This window comes from Lepidothrix coronata, unplaced genomic scaffold, assembly GCF_001604755.1.
Source record: "Lepidothrix coronata isolate B3197 unplaced genomic scaffold, Lepidothrix_coronata-1.0 Scaffold63, whole genome shotgun sequence".
NCBI lineage: Eukaryota > Metazoa > Chordata > Aves > Passeriformes > Pipridae > Lepidothrix > Lepidothrix coronata.
In genome coordinates, this window is record NW_016690243.1 from 4,781,138 (window position 1) to 4,799,201 (window position 18,064).

Genomic DNA, 18,064 nt, shown 5'->3' on the forward strand with positions numbered 1-18,064 from the left:
TTAATTTAATCCTTCAATTTGCTTGCTTACAGATTCGTTACTGGGCTGCTCATGATAAAGAAGCAGCTGCACAGCGGGTACAAGTGAGCAATCAGGAATATTCAACTAAACTGGAAAACCTGAAGCCTAATACTCGCTACCATGTAGATGTTTCTGCCTTCAATAGTGCAGGCTATGGACCTCCCAGCAGCACCATCGATGTCGTTACCAGGAAAGCACGTAAGTAAATGGAACATTAGGTTAAGTGTAATCATGTCCATCATGTTTTCAAACATGGCTTCTGATTCATATATCAAATATTCTCCCTTCATATGGTATTGGTTCTTTGTCTGAAAATTTCTGCTAAGGTTCTCCTTCCTCTCTTTTGTTGCCGTGTACAATGTGGATATCTTACAAAAGGCAGTAAAGAGGCTGAGATTATAGGCTCATAGGAGGGTCAGCTACAGGCTCAAATCAGGTTATTCAGGGATTTATTCAGCTGGATCTTGAAAACCTCCAGGGACAGAGACTGCACAACCTCTCTGAGAAACCTTTTCCACTGCCCGACTTTTTCTGAGCATCTAGTCTAAGACTCTTTTAAATCAAATTTGAGCCTTTTTGTTAATCCTTTTTCCCTACCGTTTTCATGAGCCTTCTTGATAACCCCCCTGGTAAGGATAAGGGACTCTTAGGTCTCCTCCAAAGCAGTCTCTTCTCCAAGGTGGATAAGCCCAACTCTCTCAACCTCCCTTCACGTGTCAAGTGCTCCAGCTCCCCACCAGATTGGTAGCCTCACTCCAGATTACCAGTGTCTTTCTAGTACTGGGGATCCCAAAGCTGGACATGAGTATTGTGCAGCTTTCACCTACAGGGTTCATTTGTGTTGAATAAGGGTCCATTTTATAAGCTTATTGTGTGAATTATAATTAGTGGTTTCTGCAGTGGGGTACTTCTATTTCTGCTGAACTGAGTTAAATGCTGTAGAAAGGCCTATAAATAATAATAACGGCCAGTCTTCGCGAGCGAAGATTTGGGAAAGGTCATTACCTTTCGAGCCTGCGCAGTGGATTTTTTTTAGGTGAGACACAGCGTGCGCTGAACTGAGCCCACCCTTTAATCCTGAGGTTCATCTGCCGGGGCTGAGCAAGCTTGGACAGTGGCAGTGAGGTCCTCAGGACGTAGGTTTGTTTAGAGTGACCTTCTCTTAGATGGATTGCCTTGCAAGGCTAACGAGCTCCATCTGCCCGGGGGGCTGGGAATCGAACCCGGGTCGCAGCGGTGAGAGTCCTGCACCCTAACCACTAGACCACCAGAGGCCCCATAAATACTTAATTTAATATTTAATCTCAGTGAATAAATATCACCTAAGCCACATTTCTGGGAGATTCTGAACATAGTTGCATGCCAGTAAATACACATGGGCAGCAACATAGTGAAGGGTAACGTTGGCCACTTCTATTCTTGCAAAATAGAAAGGCAAACTGACAAAGCAGCCACTGCACAAGCCATCCAAAATTGCCTGGCTAGAGCTGTAGCAGTTCATTCCAAGAAGGAGACTGTCCCTTGCTCATATAAATGTCAGCCTGATTTCACTTTTTAGGTTTTTACCTTTCTTAATAACAATGTCATTGAACATTTATGAAATCTCATTTAAGTTTACATTACACATGCTTTGCTTTTCAGCTCCAAGCCAACGTCCAAGAATTATCAGTTCTGTAAGATCTGGTTCAAGGTACATCATCACCTGGGATCACGTGAGGTCAATGTCCAATGAGTCTGCAGTTGAAGGATACAAAGTATGATATCTGAAAATATTTTTTGTCTTTGTTTATGCAACATGTGGTGCATTTTGTAGACTGTGCAAGTCTTTGTACCTAATCAGACTTAAACATACTTGAATGCTTAAGATGAAGGTATCATGCTCAGCAATCACAGCCATACAGTAGGCTTAGGGCAAAGCCAGTAGGTTTAGTCAATATTATGAGAAAACATTGGGGCACTGCAATTCATTTGAGTGGTAAGCCATATTATGGGAAGGTTCGTAGCAGTGACTGCAGCAACCTCATTTCCCGTGTGATCACATTTACTGTCTATTGGCTTAAAAAAGTTGGACGCTTTATAGTTTGTCCTTATACCAGTGTGCATTGTTTCAGCTTTCCTTTCCCATCCCCATGGGAGCTACAGTTCCTGGAACACGGGGTCTTTAAGTCTGGGAAGGTAGAGTAAGGGAAGAGACCTTTAATGTTGTTAGATGCAGTTACTGTATAACTGGAACAAGTGCATATACTAAGTGTAGGGCATATAGAAAGCTTCAAATATTAATTCCTGTTTCATTTTTGCTGCTTGCTTGGCAGTAGGAAAATTAGTATCATGTTCTACGTGCACAAATGTGCTTGAGAAGCTGAACTCCTTCCTGGGAATTGTGTTTCACAGAGATTATTCCAGAAGGAATTGGGATCTTTTCTTGAGGTCCCACAAGACATATACCATTACATTTGCAATAGTTTAACATCGCTGATAGTTAATAAAGTTTATAATTGTTTCATTTCTTTAAATTGTTACAAATTTTATGTCAGAAAACCAAACTGCATTCTCATATTTTTGTTTGATGCTCCTTGCCACCCTGCATTATTATCCTCCATCGTTTAATTGCTTATTTTGAGTATAAGCACTGAAATTATTTTTCAGAAGGTGGCATAATTCTGAACAGAGAAAACAATGAAGAAACATCCTATCTAGATTCTCCCTGTGTATAAATGGAAAAAGTAGTATCAACCACTAAGTTTTGAGATATATATACATAGGCTTCCTATATAAATAAAAACTTAATAATTTTTCGTTGACACACTGTACATACATAACTGTGTCTTCATGGAAATGTAGCTTTCAATAACTATACTTACTATGACTTTCCTAGGTACTTTATAGGCCAGATGGACAACATGAAGGCAAGTTGTTTTCAACTGGAAAGCACACAATAGAGGTCCCAGTCCCCAGTGATGGTGAATATGTTGTTGAGGTCCGAGCACACAGTGAAGGAGGAGATGGAGAAGTAGCTCAAATAAAAATTTCAGGTGAGTAGATAACATCCCTTCTTCTATCCCACAACCCTTGGAAATATTGGACTGAATATTTTTGTCTTGCACACTGTCAAGAGATGGGCACACAATTCACATCCGAAATTTGAGAGGTAGCCCTTCAGCGGTGACTGTACTGAGAATAGGAGCTTACCTTAAAACATTTCTCAGGACTCATAGCATACACAGAACATTTCTGTAGCAGTCCAGCTCAATCCTGGAAGCACTGCCAATTTTCCAAATATCAGACTGCTTCTACTGATGCCCCTGGTTAGGCTGCCACTTCTAGTAGTATCTTACAAGGATAACTACATGGTGCAGGCCTCAGGATCTAGGCGTCAGCTTGCAATAACCCTATAGTTCCTAGTACCTGTTGCCTCTGTATCTCATTCCTTTGTCAACTGCCACTAAGAGGACAGTAATAGAGGAAAGGAGTGATGCACAGTGATCCGCAGACCACTTGCTGGGGAAGTTCCACTTCTCAGTGAAAAAGGTATCTGTGACAGAAAAATGATAAATAAGCAATGAGAAACTCAGCATGCTCAACTTCAGAGTGGTCTGGATGACTGGTAAAGAAGAGAAGGGAGCATGGCTTAGGATGATTCAAATTATGCTCAATGTTGACTCTAAATACAAGCTCAGACATGGTCCGTACATCTCTTTCCTGTTAGTTTTGGTTTTTAAGTATTTCTATAGCTAGAAATTGGGTGTGTACATACATGGATTTAGAACACAACGGAGGCTTATAAGAAAACAGTATCACAAAAAACAATAGCAGACTAGGTTACTCTTTATTAGAGAATACCGACAAGACAGGAATCTGTAGTTCCTATACATCAGAAAACAGAAAAAAAAATGGCTACTGTCTTTAAAAAGATTGTGTACCTTCCTCCTGCTTTTATCTTCCATCTGACAGGCCACATGCCTGTCTGTGTGAGCTTGGGAACTGCCTGCAAAATCCCCGTTGATGGCTATTGCATGGTCAGTTGAAATCAGGAGAACTCTGCAGTGCCTTTTAACATTAGCAAAATCCCACCAAATTCTATGGCAACTGCATACACCTTGTATCATGCAACTTGTTACCTGTTGGAGATTTTGCTGGCTATCTCCAAGCTTGCAAGAATGCTATAGGAAGTTGTAACTGCCATGGAAGACACATTCTTGTTGGATCTCAGACAGTAAAGACACTGTGAGGGTGATGCAGTTCTGGAGTGAATTCTGGGTGAGCCATGTGAAAAAGGCAAGAAGTCTTCAGCTGAAGTAAGGATGGCTAGTAAGGTAGTCGTGAACAATAGGAAGAGGTAAGTAGGAAAAGATTATTCACTTTCCTTCACATTATGACTGTAATCTAGTAAAGTTAGCAGGCAGATTGAAAACTATCAAATACTCTTCTGCATGACACAGATTTAAACTGTGGAACTTCCCGTGACAGGACATTTTGGGGGACAAATTTATAAAAAAAGGCTTGGTTTATCAGCCCTTACTTAAAACTATGTCCTATAGTCCTGAGCCTTTGACTCAGGAGCTACGGAACAGAAGCTACAAGGTACCTCAGGAGATAATCCAACAGAGTGGAAAAAATATAAAAAGAAAATCATATTCTGCATGCCATGATTTTTTTTCCTTTTCACTGCATCCATTACAGACCACTGTTGGAATTGAGTTCAACAGGCCTTTGGTCTGACTCATTGCAGCTGACCTTATACTTCTGCTTCAGGAAAGTGTACTGTGAAATGCCTGAATAATATTTAGCTGATGGACAAATGATTAGTTCTACTTCCAAAAGCCTTAAATGCTTTCTTTACTGTTTTCAGCAATTTAGATGTTACCTGCCAAACAGTCATGACTTTTAAATTTTTTAAGGAGAAGATGAAAACTAAATTTTGGTTCACTGTGAAGTCTGAAATACTTTTTTTTTAAAACTTCAGCAAGCTTTTGATTGCCCGTGTTTCAGCTAAAGGTTTGACATTCAGGTTCAGTTTGGCTGAACTATACTTTCCAATTAATTTATCCAGCATTTGAGATATATCATACAGGTACTTACAGGTTTTTTATTACGCCAGCACAGGAACACTATACTCCTTCCCCTTTATGAAATAAAATACTTGGTATTTTATATTCATTGTATTCTATCATTAGAAGAAGATGGAAAAATCCAAAAGATCATTATTTAATTCTCCTATGCTTAAATATAGCAACATACCAAGAAAGAATATTACAGAAAAAATCACATAGCTCATAGACTGAATAACAGTATTCGTTTTTTTGCTTCAATAGAGTAATACCTTTGATGCAATAATGATTTAATTTAATACAAATGCATATTCTGCTTTCACCTCTTGGTAGGACATTTAACAACTGAACTCTATTTATACAGTATTTTCAATTGCTTTGAGAAATCAAAGCCAGCTAAGAAGGGTTTAGAGTGATTTTATTTAATCTTTGGAAGACTCATTAATTTTTTTCCCCTTAATAATCTAGAAGGGATTGCAGACATGATCACAGGAATGAAGAAATGAAGAAGGGAACACTTTTCAGTCATGATAGTTCTTAGGTGTTTTAATTTTCACTAGCAAGACATTAAACTGCCTTATTCATATACTTGTAGTATTTTCCAGTTCAGTAGTTAACAATCTATCTTGCTTTTGATGGGTGCCTTGTAGTGGTGGTGTACACGTACCTTTCAGTTTTATGCACCTAACCTAACAAGAGTCCCTTTCCTTGGCAAGGAGAGTGATTCAGAAGACCTAGGTTAGACATCTGCTGAACACACCTTTTGACAAAACCTCTCTCTTGAGAAAACAAAACCCAATGATTCTCTGACAAAGGCAGCAGTGATAGTTTTCCAGTTCCTTCAGTGGCAAAGTCCAAGGGACTTCATAAATGCTCTTTGGTAGTAGGGAGGCGCACAGCTTTTTAGTTTAGTATTAGGAAATAACAAAGAGTCTAGTTCCTTTAATAAACATAAAAGTTTAGCATGGTGGAGAGGGGCAATCTTACAGAAGCACATACCTATAAAATGAGTAGTTACAAAGATGACGAATCCAAAGTCTTGGTAATGGCAGATGATACAGTATAGGGAATGTAGTGCAGTAACCAGAAATAGCAGTTTGAACATTATAGATAACTCCATCCAGAGACTAGTGCAGCGCTGTAGCAGGTTACCCAGAGAGCCTGTGCAGTTTTCGTGTTTGGTGATTTCCATGACTGAGCTAGACAAAACTATGGCTGACGACATCTAGTGTTGGTGACAGTCTTGATAGGAGTTAGGTGTCAGACTAGACAGCCCCAGAGGTACAGCTGGATACAACCAGGCATTTTGTGCTCCTACAAACTGTGTAACTTCCAAACTTTGAATCTACTGACAAGTAGATTAAATGATAAATGTTTCATTAGAAGTACATTTTATACTGTCATTATTTGGCAGGTTTGTATTCGTGTATAAGTAGATTTATTTGTTGCTACAGATATGAAGAGTAGATGAAATCACATATTTGCTAACTTGAACTTACCTTTTAAGTGACAGTGACTGTAGCCAATACTTGTATTTTTGCCCTCTTTTATTTATATGTATATATATATTTAGATATATCAAATAGTACCTAATTACATACTGAAATGCTTCATGCTCTTTTCAGAAAACTCAAAGGACTTCAATGTCAAAATATTCTTGCCTTTAAAGATAGTGCCATATATTTTACTTTCATCATGTTTCAAATTCTGTTCAGAGAAGCAAGAGTTAGAGAGCTAACAACAGATTTCTTAGAAGTAGGTACTGAAAGAATGCTATCTCATCTGTCTTCTGTGCCTGTTCAACATAGTTGTATTAAGCCAGTGGGAAGTGAAGGGAAGAAAGAATATTTTTTCTGTCAAAGTAGGAAGCGTCAGAAGGATCCTTCATCTAAGTTCATGTGAATGTTTCAGTTGGCTCTAGCTACAGAGTAGCTGAAGTAGAGAAATTCTAACAGAAGATCAGTTTGAAAATTTCCCCTGCAGAAGCATGAAAATGTGTTTGATTTTTTGGTTTTCAACTTCTTCTAAACCAAGGCTGCAAGCCATTTTAGAAGATGTGTTTTAGAAAAATCACAGAATCGCAGAATATGCCAAGTTGGAAGGGACCCACAAAGATCATCAAGTCCAACTCCTGGCCCTGCACAGGACCATTCCCAAGAGTCACACCGTGTGCCAGAGATCCATCTTCCTGGGCTCAGTATAGAAGAAACTAAATAAAAGGCTATTTAAACTGTATTGTGTGTGAGGCAATAGTTAGATTATATAGGCTATATATTAAAAGACATAGTGATCCTTTCTGTGCTTAAATTCTGTAGCTCAGCATTATTTTCTAATATTGCTGAGCAGAAAAAAGTGAAATGTGGAACTTAATGTGGCAGCATAAGTCACTCGTGAACAGCTGCCTGAGTTTAGGCACTTGCTGGCTCATTTAGATATTATCTGTAAAAAACTGTTTCCCTCATTTATTTCCACAGGAGAAGATTTTGTCTTTAATGGGGCTTCTAAGTTGTGATTTTCTATAATAATAGAACCCATGATGGGTTATTTCAAATCTTTTTCTGACATTACATAGTACAAAGGTAAAAAGTTTTATCAACCGTTAAAAGAAGTGTTTGCACTCGGTTACAATGGCTGTTACTACTTCTGTAGTAACTGAGTAAACTCACAAAATTCCTGTGAAGTACAGCTGCAACTATTGCTTGGGTCACAGGATATCCTCCTCTTGCTATTATTTGTTGCATGTACAGCTTTAAGAGTACATTTAAAAAAAAAATACTGGTGGTCTTCTACTTAACAATCCTTGCAAAAGATTCTTTAATGTCTATTATTATATGTGAAGGGGAAGAGGTATCTGAGAAGTAAACTATTGACAGCTAAGTGATAACCCACTTACTGAAAATTCTCTGATTTTCCTCAGAGTCCAAGTCATCTTTTCATTTTGGCAGCCCAGGTCTGTGGCAGTGAGAATCTTTTGGCGCTGAGTCAGTGGTAGAGAAGCCACAGCTCCTGCCTGCCAGCACTGGCAACATGCGAGGTGCCATTGCTAGAACAAAACCAAACATTTTTTTGGTTTTGGATTTTCAAGTAGGGGAAGGCAGACTAACACCATGGGGTGGACAAACCACTCAGACCATCAGCAGCACTTCAAATACGCTTTTCTTATAATAGTTGTAAAAGCTGTTCTGCAAATGCACAGCAAACCATGACACAGCACAAAGCATGGGCAAATGGATAGACAGCTTTTTTTCCATCCCATACATCTACTCTCCTGCAAAAACATTAATTCACAGGGTTATGAATCACTCCAGTGCGCCTTTCTTGAAAGGCTAATGGCACAGGCATGAGGAAAATTTCCTCATGCACGAACAAAGGTATTCCTAGACAAGTGAAAGTTGGACCCGTGATTTAGTAATGATGCCAGTGATGCAAATGATGCCAGTGATGCAGGATAAGCATAGTGTAATTAGTTCAGTTATTTTCCATTTACCATGAATAGGGATAGCAGAATTTGAATCATGTCAGTTGATACTACCTATTTCTTTTGCAGTAGTTTTCATGAAGATAGTATTTCCAGCTGGGACAAGAGAAATTTCTTTTTAGAAGCCAGTTGAAAGAACTACAAACCCACATCTTTCTTTTATGCAGTTCAATTGAACCTGAAGAAATTTTCTTCCCCCCCCTTCTGTTTTTGTGTTCTACCTGAGTAAATACAAAAAACCACTGGGAAACAGATACTAACGAAGCCTAATAGTTGATAAAGAAACCAAGAAATGGAATAGGCAGAAATCCCTTCCCTTTTTTTTCAGTTGGCCTACTTTTTTGCAGAAGCAAGGAGAAACAGAATATGAGAAGGCTTTGCAGTTACATTTCTTAAAGTAGAAAGGAGAGATAAAAGACAACTCTGATGGAATGTGGGTCTTTGGATCCTGGACCAAAACGATAATATTATATACAGGAAAATGGATAGGAGTTTTGTCATTCTTTCAGAAAAAAACAAATCTGTTTTGCAAAACAGGCACAAAGGCAGACTGTCATGAATGAGTGTTTTAGGTCGGTCAAAGACTCACCAGCAAAGATACAGACAAAAGCAGGTTTAATATAAAAGTGAAAGTGCAACAAAGTTCGTCAGCAAGGTTCACTCTTCTCCTTACTAGATGGTTGAAGCCTGCAAAGAAAAATCAGACTAAAATCTCAAATCAATCAATCTAAAACTAAAATCAGTGTATAATGACCTATATGGAGGCTGGGGATGGAAAAAGGGTAAGAGGTAGAGATGGGAAAGGGTAAGGATAAAAAGGAATAAGGGAGACCCTCCTGTTGCATTACAAGGTTCCAAGTGTACCCCCTTGCCAAACTTAGCCCCAGATTAGACCAGTGGTTTAGGCCTAAAGGTTTTATCAGCTCTTAAACTTAGCAGCACTGAATCGATAGCCTAATTTAAACAATTTAACAGAGGATTTTATAATATTTAGTATAAGTACAACAGTAACTCACAGATCTAACAAAATTACAAATCTAATGTACTTAAGAATCTAAGAGAGCAACATCATAATACATTTGCTACGGCATATCACACTTCTACGCACACAGACCTAAAGGAGCATGTAGAAGGTATATATCTGTGAATAAATACCCTTCGAGTTCAGTGAAGTACTCACGTCAAATGCCTTTGCATCGTCTCAGCAGGTGAAGGGAGTGTGGATGTCAGCTCAGGCTCTGTTGTTGGTGTTTGGCAGTGGTCCTCCAAGCATAGTAAATTTGAGTTTGCTGGCTCTAAGAGGTGTCCCACTGAGAGGGAGATTGCTGGTCACAGCCCACTGTGGTCCAGGAGAGCTCAAAAGGATCTCACTTAGGAGTGCTGCTTATGGGATTGCAAGACAACATAAGTACCTGGGAGCAGACAGTGTTTCTGATAAGCTCAGGAGGAGCTTAGCCCAGGTGCTGTTCATCAAAGCTGAGGCCTAAGGAGTGTTTCTGAGATCATAGTGTGGCCCAAGAAGGGAGATGGGGGTGGTTGTACCACCAAACAGACTCATTTCTTAGCAAGTTACAGAATTTACATTACAAATTTAAATCTTTTATAAATTATATAAAATACCGGTCCTGGAAAGAAAACTTTCCCTTTTCCTTATTCTTACTAAACGTATAATGAAAAAATGTGTTGCAGACTGTTAGATAGTCAGTCTGCATCTACAGAACAGCATGTGAGGAGTGTATCTGTAGACAGAAGCGGTGGCATTGCAGATCCAGCTGCGCATGATATGCTCATGTCAGGTTTTACTTTGCACTACCTCTATTCTGGTTCCTGCACAGGGTATCTTCATAGGTCAAAATAAATCCCAATAAAGGGGGTGGCTGAGATACTTGCTTTAAAAACACGCTCCTCCTCAAACTAGAACAATCATGTAAACACCCCTCCTTGATGTTCTGTAGCTGGAAACTAGCAAAACTGATATCATCTAATACCAATCAGTTCTTCAACAATCTTTCTTGACAGTAAAAGCAGAGAAAGAGTTTTGCCACAACAGGATCATCTCACGATTAGCTAAGGAATAGCTTGTAGTTTGTATATGTTGGCAGAGCAAACACTTTCCCACTGAAAAAGAGAAGTTATTCACATATGATAGCTTCACAGATGACCAGTAACTAATTTCCTGGATTACAGATCTGATGAAAGTAGGACTTTTAAACAGGTCTCTACATTTTTTTTTTCGCAAAGCAGTATAAAAAAATACTGATGTTGGGAAAAGGGCCAAAAATATAATATAAAATATCATATATACTTATATAAATATAAATTACATTTAAAGATAATAATGACATAACAAATTTTGACAAAGGCTTGGGAAATATGTCAAAGTCTGATTTGTTTTGTTGCCTGTTTCATTTAGGCATTAAATTGATTTAATTTCATTTGAGTATAATAGGAAGACTGTTGCATGCTGTTCAAGATGTCAATAAAATTTAGGATCTCCTTTGAGAAGTATAAAAGATTTCATCCTAGACATTATGTGATTGAGATGGCAATGCAGAATTTAAAATACAAATAGAAAGCTGTGGATCAGTGGGACTTTAGCAGGAGTTCCTGTGATACATAAAGATCTTGCTGAAGGAAAACCCATCCAGCATTTGTTCTCTTCATTTACTCAGACAGATAAACAACCACTTGTAAGAAAGGCTCCTGAGGAGACAGGAAAAAATTTAGGTTAACTGCATACATCCCATAGAAATTTTGTTTGATGTTAAGCTACATTCTGACTATATGTTTCTGTAGATAGCTTAGTCCTAAACTTAAAAATACCAACTGCAGGAACTGTATACCAGGCAGTAGTAAAGCGTGTGAAAGATTTCACAATTTTTGCTTGGGCTGTTGGAAAAAAGTCGCAAATTTAAGGTGTGTATTTAATTGTTTATTTGAAAGAACTCTTGATATGAAGTTCACATGTGGTGTGTTAGAGTGGTAGTTAGGTGTGATACTGATTTGGTTTTGACCTTGACTTTGATGGCTGTAGTTTGCAACTGCTTGCACACTGGATCCACAAGATGCTGGTTGAGAGGAGAGGTCAGACATTATAACACTGAGGAGAGAAAGAATCTTTAAGCACTAAATATATCCAGCTCATAACTGGCCAGACTTCAGAGGGAGCTTAATAGTCCTCATGTTTTAATTTGCATCCACATGTTTATTTGTACATGTCCATTAAGTCTTTATCTGGTGTTTCTCTAGTTTTTAAAAATTGTTAAAACTGACATCACAATTTCATTAATGCACAGAATTAAATTTTATAATCTGTTCTCAGGCAAAACTTTTATGAACTTCCATTCATGAGCTGCAGGAGTGTACTGGCTGTCATGCACTGGTGAATGGTGTTTCTAGTAAAATATGAATCCTGACATGTGGTTCAGTAATCTAACAAGAGAAAAAAGAAGACATGATCTGTTTAATGTGCATTTATCCTCTTAATATTCCATTAATGTGCTGTCTAAGGGTAGACAGCACATTAGCTTTCATTGCAGAAAGCTGATAAATATATCTCTGCAACAGTGCCTATACCTTGTAAGGAACTGCTGTAATCAGGTGAATTGCTAACTATTAATTCTGGAGCCAGCGAGAACATCTCAGAGGGAAGGTTTATTATTCCTTTCTCTTTGTACAATAGCAACAGGAAAATAAAAGTTTCTTTATGCTTGCTCATCATTCAACTTCACTCAGCAACCTTTTTTTCATATTTTCCTCCCTTAAAAGCATCCAAAATATTTACTTGTGTCTTTCTGACTGCATTATCCTAGTCTGACAAAAACAGAATACATTTTCTGTGGATATTCTTAAACATGAAACCTGAAAGTTATTTTTTTTTCCTATGGCTGTTTGTTAATTAAAAACCACTACTTATATTTAGGAATAAAAACTACAGAAAAGATTAATGTGCCTCATAAATCACTAAAAAGTGCAGATAAATATACCACTGTACTTTCACAGTTGCCAGAATGTGTAGTTGTTATTTATGAAAATATATTTGGACATAACATTTGTGTTAATTTTAAGCATAGAACTCCTCAGTTTGTGGATACTTAAAAAGCAACATTTCCAATATTCTCCGATATTTCCTTTATTTTATCTTTCACTGAGGTGGATATACTGCTTCCTATGGAAAAAGATACTATTTTTAGAAATGTACTTTTCGCAGGTGAATGGAGCTGATGAGAAAGGATTAGTAGGATTCTCATTTTGTTTTTCTGAGTGCTTGGATACCGCAAAGGACTTTGGTAGAAATCTTGACTTCAGAAAGCATCTACAGCAGTAGGAGAAAGGGTGGCAATGGGTACAGAGATGAATTTTGAGACATCAGAAGAAAAAGATTGGAAATAGGTGGGAATAGGGGAAAGACTTGGTTTGAGAAAGGACCAGAGTCAGGAGGAATAGGGTGGTGAACATAGAAAGAAGGGGGACAATAAAAGGAGTATGGCTGAAATTATTCTGTGGGAAAAGCTCTACAATTCTGGCTTCGTGGCATATGATGTGGACTGTGATAATGATTGTCCCTGGTGGGACAATGGAGAAACCAGGATCCCATAGAAATACTTGTTTTCACCTTTTGTGGTAGAAACAGAAAGGGAAATAGCTGTCTTGGTCTTAGAGGTTGTCTTCTGAATATATCCCTGATGGCATCTGCAGAGAGCTTCTCCCATGCGTCAGGAGACACTGCCTTTCATATCTGCCTTTCTAATAGCACTTAAATTCACTACGGAAAGCCAACCGTAAACAAGTCAGGCCTTCTGTATGCAAGTGGCTTATGGTCCCCTTTTTGTTAGGTGATTTGCTAGGGGACAAGCTGTACATAAGTCTATATGAACACCTCTAGGCACATCCTGTTGTACAGTATTTGGTCACCTCATAAGCATACGGGCATACATCTGCTCCTTGGACAGGGAGAGCACACACTGATTTTGGTTAGGAAACAATCTGGTTTCCTTGCCTTCTCCTTTTTGTGGATAGGAAATACTGTAAGAATTAAATACTTGAAGGTAACCTCCAGATGTTTATTTGGACAATTCTCACTTGAAACCCACATGTTTCTTCAACCTCAGGATCTTGTTTAGCTAACTTAAAATCAAGAAAGCACCTTATTAATAGGAGGTATAAGATAGACACGAAATTAAGAATTAAGCTCTTTATTTAACCTGAAAGATGCTGAAACTTCTCAGTCAGACAAGGAAAACGTACAGATCTGTCTTTCTAGGAGCCTACATGATGCTGGACCAGATGATGTGCTTTAGTTGTTCTTGCAAGAGATCTGAAAGAAAATGTGACTGCTGTTTTGGGACCTAATTCTATGAAAGAACACTTGAAAATTGTCATTAGGTAAAACAGGGCTGCCTGCTGAAATCTGCGCTGTTTGGTTTGTATGTTACCTTTTCAGTATGGTTTTTCTTCACTCAGCATTTGCTGGAAAGCTGTCCAGTGGGACTGTTACTGCAGCTCCTTAGGACTGTCACCACCAGCTACAGGCATTTCTGCTCTTTATGTTCAACAGCAAGATGAGCAGTAAGCTGGGTTCACCACTGCCTATCTACCATCCTGATATAGACAAGCCCTCTCTGGAATGAAAGAATAGCCTGTTCTCCATCTCCTTTGGCCTGTCTCCAAGACTGACAGCCAGGCACAGTTTGGCTTTGTTATTTTTTCATATAGATGCCTTTTAACCAGGAGCTGAACCATGGCAACACAAGCCACTTAACAACAGCAGTTCTTATGCTTGTTTGCCAGAGTGAGTCATGTAAAGTTTGTAAGCCTTAGATTAATATTTTCTGTCTTAAAATATTTGTTTAAGAAAGACCCTTGTGACTTTAACACACTGCCACACTGGTAGAAGTCAGCCATCTGGACTTTGTAATCTGTCAGGTAAACAAACAGACCAGGCTCTTTGACATCTCTCAGATTATTGCTTTTCATATGAACATTAACATTTCCAAAGATGTCTCTTTGCTTCATCACATTTCAAAGAACTCATTAATTTTGTTTTAACATGCTAAAATATTTATTTTGACCTTTTACCTTCTGCTATAATAACCTCCTGGCTTGTTGGACTTGCCAAATCAAAATACACTGATGTACACTGAATGGCCTTGTTTATTGTATAAACACACTGCATAAACAGCTCTTGCAGAACAAAAGAGTGGGTCCTTCTCTGTATTGTAGCAAGTCTCCTTGTCTGTTTCAGATTATCCATACAGGTAGGGGCTTTCCTGAGACATGCCAGCTGGCTTTCCAGCCTCTATACCTTGTGGACTTGCTCACATCCAGGATTATTCCCCCCACTGTGAGTAGTGCTGAAGTAAGACCAATACCGTGTTGTTATCTGTTCGATGCACAGGTGCCGCTGTTGGAGTACCGACTCTGCTCCTGGTCCTGGTGGTGCCTGCCCTGGGTGTCCTTGCCTGCTCAGGATTCTGAATGTAGCTGGATTTATCTTGTCCTCTGCCTAACACAAAGGACTCCCTTTGAAGATGAGGACTGCGACTCTTTTTGATTCCTGTGGCACCATCCTAAGCCAAAAAAATTACACTTTAAAATGAATTACCCTACCGATTTCCTATGAACTTTAAGAGGACTGAGGCATCCAGGAACTCCTTCATGAAGTAAATCAACTTTTGAACGGCTAAGAAATATTTTTAACTTGTTCCAATATGCCTTATAAAAAACACTTATGCTGATCTGTGACAGTTGCATGATTTGGTCCAATGGGGCAAGTTACAGTGTTAAAACCCAATAACATAGGCTGTACAGTGAAAGTAAAATCACCATACGTAGGTGCTTTAACTTGAATAACAAATTGTGAAATATAATAGAGATTGAAATGTTGATTGTATGTGATAAATGTAAGAGTACTACGTCTGTCTGTACTATCCTATATGTTTTGTGTACTGCATATTTTTGAATGGCCCCATCATCATTTATTGGGATTACTGGTTTTTAGAGAGACAGTCAAAGCAAAAACATTTCATTATTTAGAGGTGTATTTCTTGAGGGTATTGGATAGAACTGGAAGGACTTGAAATAAAAGTCAGTGATAAGGTTTTTTTATTTTAAATATGTTCAGAACACCCGAGACATGAATAGCATGCTCAGCTTAAAGGAATTTACCTGCACTTCACTGACACAAGTTTTACCATATTCTTTTCTTAAAAGAATTCAATTGACAAAATCTATTATGGTCATTGTTGCTGATTTGAGGAGTCAAATGTCAGCTTTCAGGGAAGCAGCGTAATGTATTTGTTTTTATTTAGTCCTATTACTACTATTGTTATTAAGGTAGCAATATAACACTTATGAGTTTGGAGATGGAGTCCATGCTAAGATCAGCCAAGTGGACCATGAAATGATAGGAAACATATGTTATTTTTTAAAGTGAAAAGATTTAAAATATAAAAAAGAAAAAGATATACAATAAATGGCAGAAACAGAGTAGCACAGTAAAAAAATTATTATATTTACATTTTTATGCTGCAGACGCCAGGTGTTACCTTCCTGTATTGAAGGCGTACATTTGGGAGAACTATATGCTTTTTCAAGAACTTGATATTATTCTAATGTTCATAGTGTTGTAAATAAGAGTTTTAAAGTTCTGAGACCATTTCTCTATTTCATAGAGTACTGAACAATCCAACTGTGTGTTAGTACGTGAAAGTCAGATCCCAACTGTTAGTCAAAGCTAAATGTTTACTATGGCCTTTGCAAAATGGGAACTCTTAGAGATAGAGAATGTTTTTGTTCTGACTGTGTCTAGAGTGTTTCAGTGTTGGGTTTCTTTGTTGGTTTGTTTGGGTTTTTTTAAGTTACTAAAGAAATGCACATTCCTTTCATTTTCCATGGTGTGATGGGAATTAGTTTGAGTGTGAATGGTGAAGAAACACCGTGATATTGAATCAGCTGGCTAAAGTAATAGTGCAATGTCTGATGCTTCAAGAATTATAAGCTTTGAATCATATTTTATTAGCACAACCTTGCTAGCTACTTAGAAATAGATTTTATCTTTTTAGAACTGATACTGTAGGGGTCTGTAATAATAATATTTACATGAAGCAAGGATAGATCTATTAATAATTTACACCCCTTTCTTTTATTTGTATAATTTTGTACTATATATTTACATGTAAAAGCGTAGAGTCTTCATTAAGAAATATCAATAATACTGGTTTAGTTTAATTTTAACTATTTGTTACAAGATGAAAATTTTTTAAATGTGTGAAAGTGATAACTTCCCTATAAAGGAATGTCAAAGTGTCAAACACTACTGAGTTTCATAAATTGTATAATTATTTGAAAGAGAAATGAGCTGTCTTCATACATAAGAAACTAATATGCTGTAAGCCTTCTGTAAAAAAAATGTGGTTTATGGTGTTTCATTTGGTTTTGTTTTTTTGCAGTATGACTCATTTTTGTATAATCTACAACCACAACTAAATCTTTTGCCAAATGCATGATTGCCTTTTACTTTTCTAATACATGGTGTAAGAAGCAAAACTGTTTCATTTTTGCATGGAAATGACCTGGAAAGGAAAGCCACTTCTTTTTATTAAATCAGCAACACAGATGAGGTAGGTGTCACATACTGATCAGATAGTTGGAGATTTTTCTGTTTCACATAATTGTGTGAATTTGACTGGGACCTTCAGTTTCAAATTGTTGTCAAGACAAACTAACTAGTGTATCATCTGCTTTAAAATGCAAAGTTCTTAATTAAAGTTTATATAGATAGACATATTTGTTGTTTCTTTATATTTCAGGAAAATTGATATTACTATTATTTGATACTGATGAATATTGAACTGGTTTTTTAGTTACTTTTTACCTTTTTTTTTTCCAAATGAGTAGAGCAGGACTGTGCTTTGTCCTTTTTATGAATGAAAAGTAAATTACAATTAAATAAATGTATTAATGTTACTCAAAGTACAATAGCTGTCTTTTGAATTGGAGCTTTCTAATTGCCTAACAGTGATGTAGTCATCTGTGACAGAATAGGTGTAGATGGAATGAACTCCTGTGTATCCCTGCCCTGCCTTCTTGTGAATTTTGCTAGAGTTTAAGAGCTTTTATGACTGTTTTGCTTTGATTATAGGTGACATAGATAGAAAGATTTCCTAACATCAGTAACACAGAAGATTCTGAGAGCTTTCTTGCATTTTTGGAAGCAAAAGATAACCAAGCAGAGTATTTTTTCAGGTAATTTTTTTTACTCCAGTAGACAAATGTAGTTTAATCCCGGCCAGCAACAAAGTCTCACACAGCCATTTGCTCACTCCCTAATAGTGAGTGATGGGGGAATCCAAAGAGTCAAATTGAGAAACTTCGTGGATTGAGATAAAAACAGTTTAAACAAGAAAAGCAAAAGCCACACACACAAGCAAAACAAAACAAGGGATTCATTCACCACTTCCCATGGGCAGGCAGGTGTTCAGCCATACCCAGGAAAGCAGGGTTCCATCATGGGTAA

General features: G+C 37.7%; 1 protein-coding gene across 1 annotated transcript in view; it reads left to right on the top strand.

Moving 5' to 3' along the window:
* The window catches only part of CNTN1 (contactin 1), a 241,077-nt gene extending 223,554 nt beyond the window's left edge, over positions 1-17,523 (top strand). Inside the window, exons 21-24 of the mRNA XM_017817884.1 lie at positions 33-219; positions 1,663-1,775; positions 2,897-3,053; positions 14,945-17,523. Of these exons, the coding sequence (XP_017673373.1) occupies positions 33-219; positions 1,663-1,775; positions 2,897-3,053; positions 14,945-15,024 (537 nt within the window). The 3' untranslated portion in view covers positions 15,025-17,523. The remainder of the gene's footprint in view (positions 1-32; positions 220-1,662; positions 1,776-2,896; positions 3,054-14,944) is intronic.
* The last annotated feature ends 541 nt before the right edge of the window (positions 17,524-18,064 follow it).